Source organism: Leptonotus elevatus, chromosome 9 (genome assembly GCF_054856555.1).
Source record: "Leptonotus elevatus isolate MCC_2025b chromosome 9, RoL_Lele_1.0, whole genome shotgun sequence".
NCBI lineage: Eukaryota > Metazoa > Chordata > Actinopteri > Syngnathiformes > Syngnathidae > Leptonotus > Leptonotus elevatus.
Genome location: NC_141247.1, coordinates 11,244,252 through 11,259,829, shown reverse-complemented (window position 1 = coordinate 11,259,829; position 15,578 = coordinate 11,244,252). Strand labels below are relative to the sequence as shown.

The 15,578-nt window shown below is 40.4% G+C and overlaps 1 protein-coding gene across 1 annotated transcript; it reads right to left on the bottom strand.

Moving 5' to 3' along the window:
- Window positions 1-2,383: 2,383 nt before the first annotated feature.
- Window positions 2,384-14,912, bottom strand: elovl6 (ELOVL fatty acid elongase 6). The gene is made up of 4 exons (XM_086084623.1): window positions 14,581-14,912; window positions 5,052-5,183; window positions 3,998-4,149; window positions 2,384-3,731 (listed from the first exon to the last, which is right to left on the bottom strand). The coding sequence occupies exons 1-4, from the start codon at window positions 14,661-14,663 to the stop codon at window positions 3,295-3,297; spliced, it is 804 nt and encodes a 267-aa protein (XP_085940749.1). The 5' UTR covers window positions 14,664-14,912; the 3' UTR covers window positions 2,384-3,294.
- Between the last annotated feature and the right edge of the window lie 666 nt (window positions 14,913-15,578).

Sequence of the window (15,578 nt, the reverse complement as noted above, 5' to 3'; positions counted from 1 at the left end):
AGATTTAAGTGGTAACAATTTAGTTTACCCGCCGAAGACTATTCAAACTGTTGCACTTTCCTAAAATCAGTTACTGCTGTACTTGGCCACACTGTTCATTTGCCAAAGAAGACAAACTTTTGATTTTCTACTTTCCTAAAAGGAAAATATTTAATCTGTTTTAAATGATTAAGTGTTTATATAATTTATATAAAGTATTGATTTTGTGTTATAATGAAGACAATGCAACAGTGACAGCAAAATGTTTGCACAAAACTAATGGCCAGTTTGCAGCGGAGGTTACCGTGCTTTCTTTTCCTGCCAGATGGGACTAGCTTTGCTTGCCTCGCTCCCGACTCCATTCCAGCCGGGATGACAGCTGATGAGGTCTTTGGCGTGGAATTAGTGAGCCACTCAAAGGCTTTAGCGCTGATCCTACGGGTCACACCGTGTCTCTGCTGCGGGGACAAAGTTACACTGCTTTTTACAAGGATTTAGCCTGATTTAAAAATCACAATAGTGGAGCGAGTGGGAGTGTGGGGTCCTAATGCATAAACACACTAGCTAAAATCCAAATCTGGAAAACTGGAACTTTTGGCTCCTGAGGGGAAGCTAAGGAGTTTGAAAGCATTATCACTGATCTACAGTTCTACACCAGTGCATCTTGCTTCCATGTCCATTAAGGGAGAATAAATTATTCATTTTCTGTAGATGCTTTAACTGTCCAGTGGATGGCGGCAGTGCATTTGTAATTGCAGCTACACTCTACCTTTAATGGGGACAGACACGTCATGGAAATTTGACTTTTTTTGTGTACTCTACATTGCTGAGACCAGCATAGCTTCCGTTGACACTTTTATTCAGAAAACCCTTGCTATTCGCAGCGAGAGCAAGACCCATCCTGAACAGCATTAATATCAGTTCTATATCATTTCAAACTCATTTTACAATATAGAATATTATTACAAATAAATGAATTACAAATTATTAGATTTTGGGGGAGAAATGCACTGGAACTGTGAGAATGCTGGACTGTATGTCGTAGATTCACAACATGTAAAACTACCAATTACTACTTTCCTATCATCCATTTTATGATGTTTTTGACTCGGTAATACATAGATACTCTCCTTATTTAAATACATACGGTGGTCCTATGCACTACAAATTTAAAAGTAAAATCTGTGATGGACTGACCTGATATTAGTAGGTGAGGCCTGTCTTGTGTACAGTCATCCCTCACTATATGTATGCACAACTCAATAAACTGCAGTAGTAATAAATATTACATAAGATGGCGGCAAGGCCATAAAAAAATGTTCATTTGTGTCAAGGAAGTATGTTGAAGAGATACAATTCTGTTGACTGAGAGAGTAAGTAACATCTAAGAATGTCAGTGATTACCATAATTATGTTTAATTAAGTTGTCAAGTTGTATTTGCCCTTGGCGATAACGTGTGCTCATGTGCCACATTACTATGTTAATTGGCAAGTGTGATATGGTGCTTCTTCTTTTTTTTATAAAACAGTGATGATGTAATGACATCAGCTTTTTATGATCAATAAAAGTGGAAACAGTTTTAAATACCGAAAATAAAGTGCATTATGTTTCCTTTTAGTAAGTATCATTGCAATTGAATGGGTGCACCATGTGTTTAAGTAGCAACTAGCAACATGTAGGCTTACTGTATTTCAATTTTATTGAAAGTTGGTGAAGGCATTATTTGAACAAATGACGGGAATGTCTACTATTTTAACGAATTAATAAGCATTCTGGAGCTAAGCTAATATCACACATGCTACACTTATAGTTCAAAACTTCCATTTAAGGTTTACAACTTAAAATTTTTAAATTAACACACTATGACATACTTTATAATGGTGACTTTAATCAACACAATGTTACAAAAAAAAATTATGTTAGCAAGCACAACCGAGCTAATTTGACAATTCTTATGACTAACAAGTTTTCCATTTAGCCTAATTGTGCTCTAAAAAGCTAACATTTTAGCAAGGCTATCTTATTACTGACACATAAGGGAAAGACAAATGTGGACTTTAATTAATGCTTGGTCTATGTTGAATAAGTGTTTAATATAAATGTTTTAAAGCCCCACATCTGCTAATAATCCTATGCTTGTCAATCATGACACTTCTGGTATTTGCGTTAGTTTTAGAACTCACATTTCGAAGAGTTGCAGCATGCCCTTCCGTCTTTGTTCAACACTTGATCCTAACTTAGGTGCGTTTGTCTTTCATTATTGTGGTCAAAATAAGTCTTGAGCCTCGTTTGTGCAAACAGACATTTTGTTTACCTTAGCGGACCCAGCAAAAATAATGACAAATAATTTACAAAAAAAAATAAGAACAAAATTAAATGTACTATGGCAATAACAAGAGATGGTACTTTAACAAAATCAGTCTTTTAATTTTGTCACTTTATACAGTAACTTTCACAATGGTAAAGTCAGTACTTAAAAGTGCATTTTGCCATTGACACTCGAGAGGGAGCCGTAGAGTCAAACAGAATGGATTTAAAGCGTCTACGTACTGTATACAATTCAAACGTTATTCACAATAGTACAGTACTCGAAATTTTGATGAAATTGTGATTTTAAGACAGGAAAAAAAAAAGACCAGAACAGGCACAATGTACGTTTTGCATGTTTTCTTCAACATCAAATGCAAAAGCACATAAGCACAACAAACATCTGTCTTTTAAGTCAATGCAGCGTATTATTTAACAATTTGCATGATTGCTCACCTCCCTTTCGTAAACAAAACTACTTTCACAACAATACTGTCGGAAATATTTTTAATCAACCCATTTTGTACTTTACAGATTAAAACCACAAAACCTATAATTGGGAAGCAGACATACTGTACTAACCACCATATGTATATATTTTTAACTTTTATATTTAAACAAAAACAAAGCATAGATCAATTCGGAAGTACTGTATAGGCTATTTTTGTGTCCAAATGTCTGCATTTTTCAGTGAGTAAGTGACTTAACTAAGACCTGAGAAAATGTGGCAAATGCTTGAGAAAAAGGTGAAAATTAACAACTTTTATTTGGATTGACATGACATAAAACACACACGTACACGCTGACAAGACAAAAATAATTCTTCATATGTAGTACTGTAGTAGTACTGTAAAAAGTCAAGTAAACACACAGTTGTGGCAGATTTTTTTGATCATGTGATTTAAGACTACTTAAAGAGGAACTTTTTAACATCAGCTTGCGATGGCTTCATCACGATGGTCCACCTACAGTATCATCCCACCATCAGTCCTCATTTCCTTCCTTTTCTACTCAGTCTTTTTCATGGCAACGGGTGTTTTAATCTTGCCCATGTAGGCCCCCCAAAAGAACTGCACAAAGAGCACAAAGTAGCTGAGGTACATGAGCGACGACCACACGATGTTATGCATGTGCGACGGGCACTCGTGGCCCTGCTGCATCCACGAGTACACCAGGTAGTTGACCATGCAGCCCATCAGCATCTGAGTGATCTGCGTCAGCGTGATGAACATGGCGTAGTTGCGTGACACCTTGAAGCCGGCCGCCCGCAGCGCGTAGTAAGAGTACATGACGGCGTGCACCAGGTAGTTCATAGTCATGAACCAGCCCCCGCCGGCTACCATGTCCTTGTATGAATACCAGGAGTACAGCAGCACGGTGATGTGGTGGTACCAGTGCAAGAAGATCAGCTTCTGCTTCCTTAACACGATGAACAATGTGTCACCTGCACACAAAAGGTGTTAAGGTTGTTATACTGACTTGTCTCAAAATTATTCACACAAATATATCAGCGATTTGTACGCGTTTTCCAGATCCATCAAAAAAAAAAATGGCTATAGAGTTTGGACACCTAATTGAAACCTCGCAAACCTTTTTTGACCCTCTCCCCTTACAGAATTGGAATCAAGACTTCTTTGGAAGCGGAACCGAAATGAAATTCCAAAGATCTCCAGCCCCAATGAATGAATGAATAGAAAAGACCTGACTTACCCAGTTCTGGTGCTTTACTTAGCACAAATGCGTAGGCCCAGAATTTGCTGACAGGCCCGTTGTAAAAGCTTTGGTCGCACACTGACTGTTTGAGCCCTTTGGTCATGAGGATGTACATCATGTAACTTCCAGTGCGGACGGCGCCAAATATACTGTATGGGAAATAGACAAAAAAACAACAGTGCATATCACTGAACAGGAACCTATAACACACAAAGCACTTGTGTTTGCTTAAAAGGTATTCAGTGTTGCATGGCATTATATAACACCGTGAAGGATTGCTGTAACTGGTTCTTCAGTCTAAAACATCTCAACTGCAGTTGAGCAATAGCTATGTTTTAAAGGCACAGTTAGTTAAGTGTACAAGAGACTCGGTTAAAAGACTGTTGGAATCTCCTTTTCATGCGACAAAAAAATGGTATACAGTGCCTAGTCTCTGTTTGCTATTCTAGTTCACATTTTTTCCTGTGAAACCTATCCTCAGCTATTTACAGAAAACAATTTTGCCTATTTATAAATGTGTACACTTGCTAAAAATGCTCCAAGATGCCATAAAATCCAGGACAGTTGTAATTGGTGTAAAAAAAAAAAAAAGCACGTGGAAGTGATGCACTTTAACTTTGGAGCCTGGATTGTTAATGGACATTGCAGGAGAAGTTTTATTTTTTGTGTGATTAGAGCTTGAAATGAAGCGTTTTTAGGATCATAATTCCTTTCCACTAAAAACTATTAATCAGTGCAGTTCTTACCATGTTAACAAGTGTGGCTCAGTTGTGATGCAGCCTAATGCATTATCAGTAAAAGCTTAATTTCAAACATTGGTAGAGCCTTTGAAATGCTGAGGAGTGTATACTGGATTTTCATAATCATCTCTTCCATTTTGTTGTTAATTTACTAGTTTATGAATACAGTTTTTCAGTAATCAAAATTGAATCATGGGCCTACGAATTGTAATAACGAATCATGCGGTGGCAAAACATTCCTGTACTGCTTGGCGGAAAACCCCACCATTTAAAATCCGATTTTACAACTGTCACTCGTTTCTTCACCCCACCTGAAAACAGCGAGTGTGAGGGACCAGAGCACCAGAGGCTTCCTCAGCTCAAACTTCTCCCGTTGCTTCATGACATGTCGGCCACCGAGGATGCAGGCGGCGTAGAGGGCAGAGAAAAGGAAGGACTTCTTCCTGTATAAGACAAACAAAAACATCAATATACAGCGGTCAACAACATCCAGTACTTAAACACATACAGGTGCATCTCAATAAATGTTTGCATCATTCATCACCATATTGTTTATTAAACAAAACTGTAGTGATGACACATGACGTGGCGGTGTCGTTTTAAGCAAATAGCGCCAGATCCTATTCAGTGGTGCTGTTTTGACTCAAACGCCTCACAGCTGCAGCCTTCTGTGTTTAAGATAAGCAGGTAGTAGGACACGGTGTAACTGAAGGGCAAGCTGACAAAAACAAGGACTGAAGAGCAAACAAAACAAAAAAAACATATGCTTGCAGGCGTGGAAGAAATGCGTGACAAGGCTATCAATTATTGTCAATCAGATAATGCAAGAACATAGTGGCTTCATAAGGCAGCAATGACAAGGCCAGACTGCAGGATGACATCATTGCTTCTCAATGCTCCTCAGAACAGTGGGGCGGGGTGGGGCTCAAGCAACGTTGTTAAATTCCCCGTTCAAAACAGTTACATGGCCACCTCGTTACATTTTGCAGACACCGAGATCATGATCATAGATTGTAAACATAGTATCTCTCCATTTTTTTATTCTCACATTTCCAATAGCACAAGTGGGTAAAATATACGGTTTAATCTACAGGATCGGCTGGAATGGGAGGAAGGGAGGTAGGAAGGAAGGAAGAAAAAGGAGGAAGCTAAGACAAAATAGGAAGGCTTGATGAAACGTCGGACGGAAGCAAGGAAGGAAAGGAATGACAAACAGAAGAAAGGAAACAAACAGGTAGAATATAAAGATGCAAGGAACGAAGGCAAGAGGGAAGGTGGAAACCAGGATGCAAAGCAGAAAGGCAGAGTGGAAGAAAATATGGATGGCGTCAAAATGGGAAAGCAAATCAGAAGGGAGGAAGAAAGAAGGAAAATAAGATGGAAAGAAAATACATTCAAATACGCAAAAGGGAGCGTAACTGCTTCACACCCTCAGCAAACGTCTACACATACAAATACAGTTTATCTCAGCCTCTGACATGTTTTGTAACGTCGTCAACCATACTACCGCCTCAGTGAGCCTCTTCCTAACCTCAACCGTTAGTGTCCCATGTAAAGATGTAACGTGTACAATCTCACTGAAAGCCTAATAATTAATCCAAACCATTTGTCCCAGTCAATACAAAAAAAAAAAAAACACTCAGATATTTACCGATCTGTTAGGCCAGTAGTTAGGCGTTCGTCTTGCGACCAGACGACCCTGGAACGAGTCGAGTCCCATTAGTATTTTTCGCTATTTATTATGGCCGATAGTGGTCTCTAAACGTCAATACGTAACATTTGGTCGTATTTTGGTGCATGGTAAAACAACCAATATGGTCATTTATTGTAGGAGGACTTGTTGGTCGCTGTCAAGTTATTTTTAAAATGAATATCAACCAATCTAAAGTGTTAAAACTATCTTTGAGGGCCTCAAAGATCTCCTAACTCTATCGCACACTTTAAATGTCTGAGGCATCCCATAACACCATCTCTCCCTCACTCCGCTGCAGCTCTGTGGCATTTTATCTCCTGATCGAAAGTCACCACAAGCAAAAACAGCTCCCTAAATAAAAATGAGTGAACATTGGCTAAACACATTTTTTGTCTTGTTAAACATTGATCACTATCATTCATCAGTGCAGAAAAAGGCCCGTCAGCCAGTAAGGGACTATTAGACATCCTTGTCAGACATTTGAAACACAATTTCTACAGATGACGTAACTATAGTCATTAAAGACTATGGAAATGGACATGGCTGGCAGTGGCGACATGCCCATACCATTCTAATCAATAAACAGCGCAATAAAATTGACAGATTTTTAGTCAATTTGGTTAGCATGATTTGGGGGAGGTGTTGTGTTTATGTTGGTGTGCAACAGTAACATCAGCAATACAAGAAAAAAACAATTTTGATTCTCATTTAGTACGATTCAGAATCAATTTTATTTTAATTATTTTATACTGTCTTGCCTTTGTCTGTGTGTGCCTTTACTTAGAGCGCTGTTCATGTTGTACCCGGGTTTGGCCACTGAGGGGCAGTGTGGTTCCACGCGGTCTGATACACTGTTAAGTTGTAGCCACATTAGAGAGTAGAAGGAAAAAGTCACGATCAAGTTATTCCAATAAAAGTTGTTTTTTTGCAGTGTGGAGACGTTCTTTTGAGCAATAAAAGTGCCGCGAGTAGCGCGCTAATTAGCATTAGCGAGTCAGACTGGAGTAGATCATTACAATTCCTTGGACATCTATAGATTGAAGCAAAAATCAGTCAATCAAATCGTTTTTAATCAAAAATCAATTCTGAATCGAATCGCAGACCGAAGAATCAAAATCGAATCGTGACATTCAAAGATTCCTACCCCTGTAAGGTATAAGGATATTTTTTGCACCTGGGGTCAAGTTATCCATGCAATGTTTGACACATCTTTGTGAATTCCACTCATCGACTTGCAGCATTTGCAATGTAACGAGCATCATAAACAAGACTGGATAACACATAGTCGACTTTATGCAAGCATGCACTGATGTACAAATTGGAGTATCGTGCCAAACTCAGGAATCCCCGGGGTGTAACCCTCTACCCCCTCCCTCAGCAGTGCATGGACTTGCTGGCTAACCTACTGTGAATCTTGTATCCTTATTAGACGGTCCAGGAGATTTCAGCAGTTACATAATCCTGAGTTTGCCATCTGGGAATGGGTCTGCAGTGTTTTCGCCGGACATCGTGTGTTAACAATGTGCACACTGCACAAATTAATGTACACACAAGTGAAACGGTCAAGTGGTTTTGAGTAGAGGAAGCACAATGACAATAATACTGTGTCATGACGAAGAGACCAAGAGGTGGCAGGCATGAGAACAGGAAGCATACTCATGTAATCCAATTAGCAAAGCGCCCAAGGTCCTGATTACATCACACAATTAAAGGAGCAATATGACCTGTCCAACTTGGCCACTAAAAAAGGAAGACGGTAGGTAGGTACTCTTCAAACTAAAATGGCGACATCCTGTTAACTTTCAGGCATGGTTATTGGGACTTTTTAATCATGTATACAGTTATAATAGAAAACATATCCACCCAATTTAGTGTAAATTAATCAAATTGGTTTATGCCAGTTTATTTTTATTTTTTTTAATTTAAGAAGCCTGGAAATAATCAAACCTTGACTAAGTTCCACTCACAATGAAAGTCATAGTCCAAAGAAACCTTGCCACCTAACATCACTATTTATGTTGGATACCTGCCTCCAATTTGACCTCATTCCCTAGTCGGAGTTTGCCCAAAATGGCTACTTCAAACTAAAACAACTGACATATTTTTTTGTTTTTTTACTTCGGCATGGATCCATGAGACTTTTTCATACATGCAGTTGACTCTAATCTTCACAAGCTCGTCAGTCGACATAAAAAATAAAGGAATTAGCCACACTTTTGCAGTACTATTATACGGGAATGTATTATTCTAACGCACCTCTGTTACATAGTGCGTCATAGTGTATTCCATACAAGGTCATCTTTGAAAAACAGGCAGATACCATCCGGTTCAGCCTTATGCAATCTCTCCATGTGGCCATTATAATTGCCTTATATCAAGTGAAGGGTCACGCTGACGTTGAATGTACATTTGGCAGACAAATTACCTGTCAATCATCATGTTTGAGCAACATTTCAAGATAGCAAATTCTTTCAGGCCAAGTCATGATGTGATGCAACGCTATGCAACGTGTATTTCACATTTCTTTTCATCGACGACTAGGGAGATGAAAAGTCAATTGACTCTCTCTCAATTTTCTTGACTTTTTTTCCCCACACATTCACAATGACCTGAGGGAAGCGTGGCTGCCAGTGTGCGCCTATGGCCCCTCCGACCACCACCAAACAGTCGCACCTTCCACACGCCAGTGTGAGTAGCACTGGAGGCAATGTGTGTGAAGTGCCTTGCCCAAGGACACAATGACACATGACTTGGGGAGAGCGGGGATAGAACAGCCGACCTTCTGGTTACTGAACGACCGTCTCTCCGCCCTCAGCCACGGCCGCCACAATATTCTGAACTCCTGTATCTTAGCCAGAGTCATAATCAGAAGAGTTATGCAGGAGCCATAGTTGAGGGTTTCTTTGTGGATGTAATCCAACCTCACATAGCCACAAACATTCTGCTTGAAATATCGACCTGATACCTAGGTAGTAACTAAAGCAGGGTAGTAAAAGTGTGATAAGGAATAGAAGCGATCCAGGACTCACAAGGTAATTGCAATTTGTCACACGTTGTTATGCGCGTTGCACTATTGCGTGCGCCTGAACATAAGCCACACAGACCCATCACGATAATTACTATATTGATTGATTCAGCTTGTTTTACAGATATAATGGACAATTGTTGTTGTTTTTCAGATTTGACAAGTTTAGTCATTTCATTTATTGCTTCTTCGCTGCCATCAGTCCAAAACTCTACAATCGAAGATTCCTGGCAGATGTATCGATTGAGGAGTCTGCTACCGATGGAGTCATATTTCTCTCCTTGTTGAACTAATATTCGGTTGTATTGGTTTAATTGTCTTCAACCCAAGTTCAAAGCGTTTGGAAAAAGTAGTGGCTTATAGTCTGGAGGTCGCAGTTCATCTATTAAATGGCAATTGTGTAGAAACAGCATGAAAGGAGCGCTCGGTGACATCAGTTTGCTGTTCTGTACATGGTAAAAAATTCCATACAGACAAAATTCTTGACGATAAATTGTCATTTTAGCTTTACATTGATGCCTGACCAAGCTCATAAATGAATTTACTTAGACGTCTAATCAACTTTCCCCATTGCAATGAATTGCAATGCCACTAATCCAGTCCAATCTACAGTAGCTCCTTGCGAGATTTTGAATTGAATAATTGTGCTGTTTGATGGCTTTTACTGTTCAATACATGTGCATCAGCTACTATGGCTGTCGTCTTTTCTTTTTTTTTTATCCACTTCACTTGAATGCTGGCGTACCTTGTCGTTGAAAAACTCACAGAACACACACACACACACACACACACACACACACACACACACACACACACACACACACACACACACACACACACACACACACACACACACACACACACACACACACACACACACACACACACACACACACACACACACACACACACACACACACACACACACACACACACACACACACACACACACACACACACACACACACACACACACACACACACACACACACACACACACACACACACACACACACACACACACACACACACACACACACACACACACACACACACACACACACACACACACACACACACACACACACACACACACACACACACACACACACACACACACACACACACACACACACACACACACACACACACACACACACACACACACACACACACACACACACACACACACACACACACACACGGCCCATAAATTAAAAGTTAGGCCACTCGTAACTCAATATACTGTACCATGGTATTTTACCGGGATTGTTGAATATCTCGAAATGCTGTTAACTCTTGTTCCCATAGCAACGCATGGCAGAGGCGTTGGTCTTTGGGGATGTAGCCCTGCCCTCTCTACTGCAGTGTGCCACCGCGAGAATGTTTTTTGTTACCATGACGACTAGGGGCAGAGCTCTAAAAAATTTGAAAATATAAGAAGTTTACACACCCCTTGTCAAATGCCAGGTTTTATTGATGTTAAAAAAAAAAAGTTACTGTAAGTGACTGAATTTCAATTGCCAGTGGCAGGACTTCTTCGCCTAGCTGCTTAAGTGACATCAATTTATGTAGTGGATTCATGCACGTGGTGTATATACATGAATTATAAATTTCCGAATCCTTAATACTATATGTTACCACTCACCTTCAACTTTTCCTATGCGTGGCTGAATCATTGTAATATAACGGGGGAAATGACCTTAATAAAGCTATGGCTGGGGGGAAAAAATAAAAAATTAGCTCGGTTATTGCCTAACATATGCATTGTTATCCGTTTCTTTTCACAAATTTTTGGTAGCAGTAGTTGTTTAAGTACAGGGGTCCAGACTGCCCTAGTGCCCCTAAATGGTGACCTTTTGCTCCTATAATTAGAGACAGCGCAAATACATTGTTCCATCTACTTGCACCCGTGAGACCCGTAAATTTGCAGATTTTATTTTTTATTACCACCATCCTTGGATATTAGTTGTTGCTGACAAGCTTCTTCTCCACACTCCAGCTCATTTATCAGTAGTATTTTGAAAAGTGAATATGTACTTTGTAAGTCTTCCCCCAGCCCCCCGAAATAGTCTACTTGTGCCCCTAATGCAGTATTTCAGGTTTGCTCCTCTGAAAAAAAGTAGCCCGAGTTAGCCCGTAAATATTAATGACACTAGTAGCACTAGCACAGAACAAGCTATAGCTTTACATCCCTTCATTACTTTACAGGAGCAAAACATCTTCCACTAAATTGTCATGACCGGTTTAACTTGTCTCGGTGCATGTTAAAGCTTTTCCAGCTAACTTAGGTCAGCTTAAAAATATTGTTTACTTTTAAGAGAGTGTAATGTTAATTTTCATCAACTTTGGCAAGCTAAAGTGTATTTGCAGATGTGTACTGCTTATCATTATCCAACATTTTACCAAAAAACAAACAAAACATGTCAACTGAGCAATATGTATCGGCCTTGGGGTCGTCGATGAGTGAGGTAATCAAGTAATCAACAGATGATCGATTTTAAAAAGATTGGGTATTACCAGCCCTAAACAAAGCCAAACAGGCCTACCACACGCTCATCAAATAATTTGCTGCCACTGTGCTCCCCCGTAAAGCATTGATGCGATGTGAAAGCCAAAACAGGAGCAGCACTCCAGGCATCATTCCTAAAGAGCTGGCCCACATCTACCACGCTGACCGAGAAGGCCGGCAGCCCAGCCTGGGGTCGTCGAGGTTGAAGCCATCGAGAGCGATCAACATCATTTTAATGGCAGCAGTAGCACACTCGCATTAATGGTTATAATAATCCTCTTTGAATTACATTAGCAGAATGTTTCCTTGTCTCCAATTGTCAACGTTAGACTGACTTCATAGACGCATCTGCATCCTTTGCTAGTGTTAACCTGCATGACTATGCAAAATACTGCTTTTACTGTATGTTTTTAAGTATAAACCTCTCTAACATAGTACACCGCCCTGAGCAGTTGAGAGACTTAATTTCAACGTCCACGAATTAATTACATTTGATGGGAACGCTGACCTCCCCAACATGGCCGCCATGTAAGCACGTGCCTCCCAAACATGGCTGCCACAGAACGGTAGCCGGCTGCTACAGTGCACTGGCGATCGAGTTTCTAATTATGATGTGTGAGATCAAACCTTGTGTGATGTCACCAACACAGAAGGCGGGTTACGCAAAAGGATGTTTTGTGATTTTTTTTCTAGAAGGGCAAGGGAATAATTTAGCACTATAAATGGCAAAAAGTCTTTCTTTCTGGTTATTTGGGCTGTGTTCAAACTGCAGCTCAATTCCGAATTTTTCACAAGTATCTGATTTTTTCATGCGGTGTGAACGGTACACGGTAAAACATTGCAAGTCGGGTTACTTCCGTGAACATTGCAACGTGATGTTTTAGGTGTACGTCACTCGAGCGCATGCGAGTCGCATCATGGGCGCGTTGCGTTCACATTAGATGTGGCATTTGTTTTTATAATGTGAAAAGTACATAAATAGATTATCTATGTACCACCACTCAAAATGCATGAACTTTTTGCATCATTTTCCCATAAAAAAATTGTGACAACATATTTTAGAGTCAAAAAAACGTGATCATGTCTGGCGTTTTGGCGGAAACAATAATTGTTTCATAAAACAAAAAAGTCCACTTTGAGGTTTGTTGAGTCAATTAACAGTCGAGGGGTATGAGTGGTCAAAATTCTTATTTTGTGGTTTGACAGTTACACACTGAACTGGGACCACATGCTTAAGTACTTCATGAAATTATCTGCTTGTATAGGTTCGTCACTTTTTTTCCATACGAGTTTGTTACCACTGGCTTTATGAGGGAAATGGTAACAGTGTCATTTTCTAAAATGTCAAAAACAGCCACTTTGAGAAAACAATCTGCTAAATGAACAGCTGTCTTTGTTCCTTCCTAGTCTTTTGTTGGCCTTGATGAACTTGCAGGCAGGCGCTTATGTAAACTGCCATCTAAGATAAGGGCAAAGCAAATGAAATCTGTAAAACCACCTTTAATCTATAGGCTATGTAAACTACATCCGCGGAATGATCTCATCAAGATGAGGTCAAATGTATGTGGACTATGAACTTAATTACAGTCTCTAGCTTGCCAAGTTTTCTTGATGACCCAAATTTAACCAAAAGAAGAAAGTATCTTCCAGTGTCCAATCCTTTTGTAAACTAAACCACTTTAAGAGATGTCCTTAACCATCAACAATCCTCTTTGGTAAGTATTTGTAACTGGTCTCGCCGGTTTGGCTGTGCTAAGGTTTCACAATTCCTGTATTTCACGCCGATACGCATGTTTTTCGCTTCCCTGCATTCTTTCTAGTCTCTTTCAAAAGTAAGATCACACTTTCCCTTGAACGACCATGTGGGTGACATCTACAACAAGACTGATGCCTGCACAGCAGAGCTGTGATTTGATTGGCCACTGCTCTGTCAGCAGACATCAGTAGATGATTCTGATTGGTGCTTCCTTAGTGCCAGGGGGTGGCAGACTCCTGTGTCGCTGACCCATGCGGCCTCATACATACTACACTTGAAATTAAAATGTGATACTATGTGAATCATGTTGATAATAAGTTCATGCAGGGAATCTTGAATAAGTCAACAACTGACAGCAGACGGCCGCAAGGCACTAAAATGCTGGGACACCTATGCCTTGTCAATGTATTTTGTAGGAGGAACTACACAATTGGTACATACAAATAGACATTTGAGACATAAAATAAAACGTTTGTCCACATATTGAATTGCTTCTACTATAATAAACACAGCAACATTTGAAAATGAGCAGAACTGAAATGAGTTGCATGCTGCCCCATCAGTCCAAAAAAAAAAAAGGAACTACATTTAGCCTAGTTTGGACTCATTCATCCTCTACATATAAAGCTAAGCTTGGTATAGCTGGAGATATGATGACCTTAACAATGTCATCATGTTGCCAGATGCCTGGAGCGGGTGAAATGCGGATGATGTGGGGGGGGTAAATCGCAAAAGAATCAAGGGCATCACACGACGGGTTTGGACGTAAAGCGCGGTTAGATTGTATCTGCATTTGAGGCGTTGCGGTGCTGGGTTCGAAGGGTTTAACACGGAACAGTTAAATGTGGGCTTACCAGTTTTCTTGCATCCATCTGATGGCCTCCTCCTCGTTAAACTGCCTTTCGAACTCGTACTCTTGGAGGGCTAACACCGACATGCTGGCGGGGAGGCGAGTCAGGGCGTCAAGCTTAACGGCGGAAAGATGTGGAAGTGGTGGAGGTAGTAGAAATAGAAGGAAGAGATCTGATTTAGTCGCAGCCCGCCACTCGCCACTCACATCGCCCTAGCCGACGTCAGGACGTCGCGGTCGCGTGGGAGCTGATGTCGGAATCCTGATGCACTGACAGTAAGTGAACGCAGCTCCTCTTACTCCTTCGCCCGCTGGTCGGCCTGCCTCACCATAGCCACGCCCTCCGCTCTTCGATTTGAAGGCATCCCGTAAGTCCTAGCGCCGGGGATTTTATGGTCGAGATTTGAGCATTGTTTCTCCGCACTTACGTGTCCACATATTTCACATTGGGGAAAAATCTCACCGCACCACTTAGAAAATCAATTCTCATAAAGTGGAATAACAGGTTTATGAATTTGTCATCTAGCGGAACAGCATTTAATTATACATGGTACATGGAGCATTATACACGGTGACATGATAAATTAACCCCCCAAAAAATTATTAGAAAATAAATATTTTTGGTCAAAAAAAATTAACATTGGATAATTTCCTGCAGCACACCTGATGATCTCTCATTGTGAATCACTGGATTAGAGGACGCCATTTTTTTCCAAGAAGATTCCCATGGGATGGGACTCGACTTTACCTTTAATCACTGTATTGGGATGGTATATGATGAAACGTTCACGGGCCTGCCAACTAACGTTAGCCAAATGAACTATGCGACCCATGAGACAATGGATCTTCCGGTTGCGCTGGATTTCTTGAAACAGCGATTCGACTGGATGAGTCATTTTCACTGGGAGGCTGGAGCGGACAGGACAAGATTCTTTCTATGGGAGTGGGATGGACAGGAGTTGTGTCACCCTCTACTTGAGATACATATGACAAGACATTTGA

What these genes read in the sequence shown, in the direction of transcription:
- elovl6 (XM_086084623.1), bottom strand. Translation starts at nt 14,663, where the DNA reads ATGTCGGTGTTAGCCCTCCAAGAGTACGAGTTCGAAAGGCAGTTTAAC. An exon ending in AGATGGATGCAAGAAAACTG is followed by an intron (nt 5,184 to 14,580) that starts GTAAGCCCACAT and finishes TGTCTTATACAG; the next exon opens with GAAGAAGTCCTTCCTTTTCT. An exon ending in CTCACACTCGCTGTTTTCAG is followed by an intron (nt 4,150 to 5,051) that starts GTGGGGTGAAGA and finishes TTTCCCATACAG; the next exon opens with TATATTTGGCGCCGTCCGCA.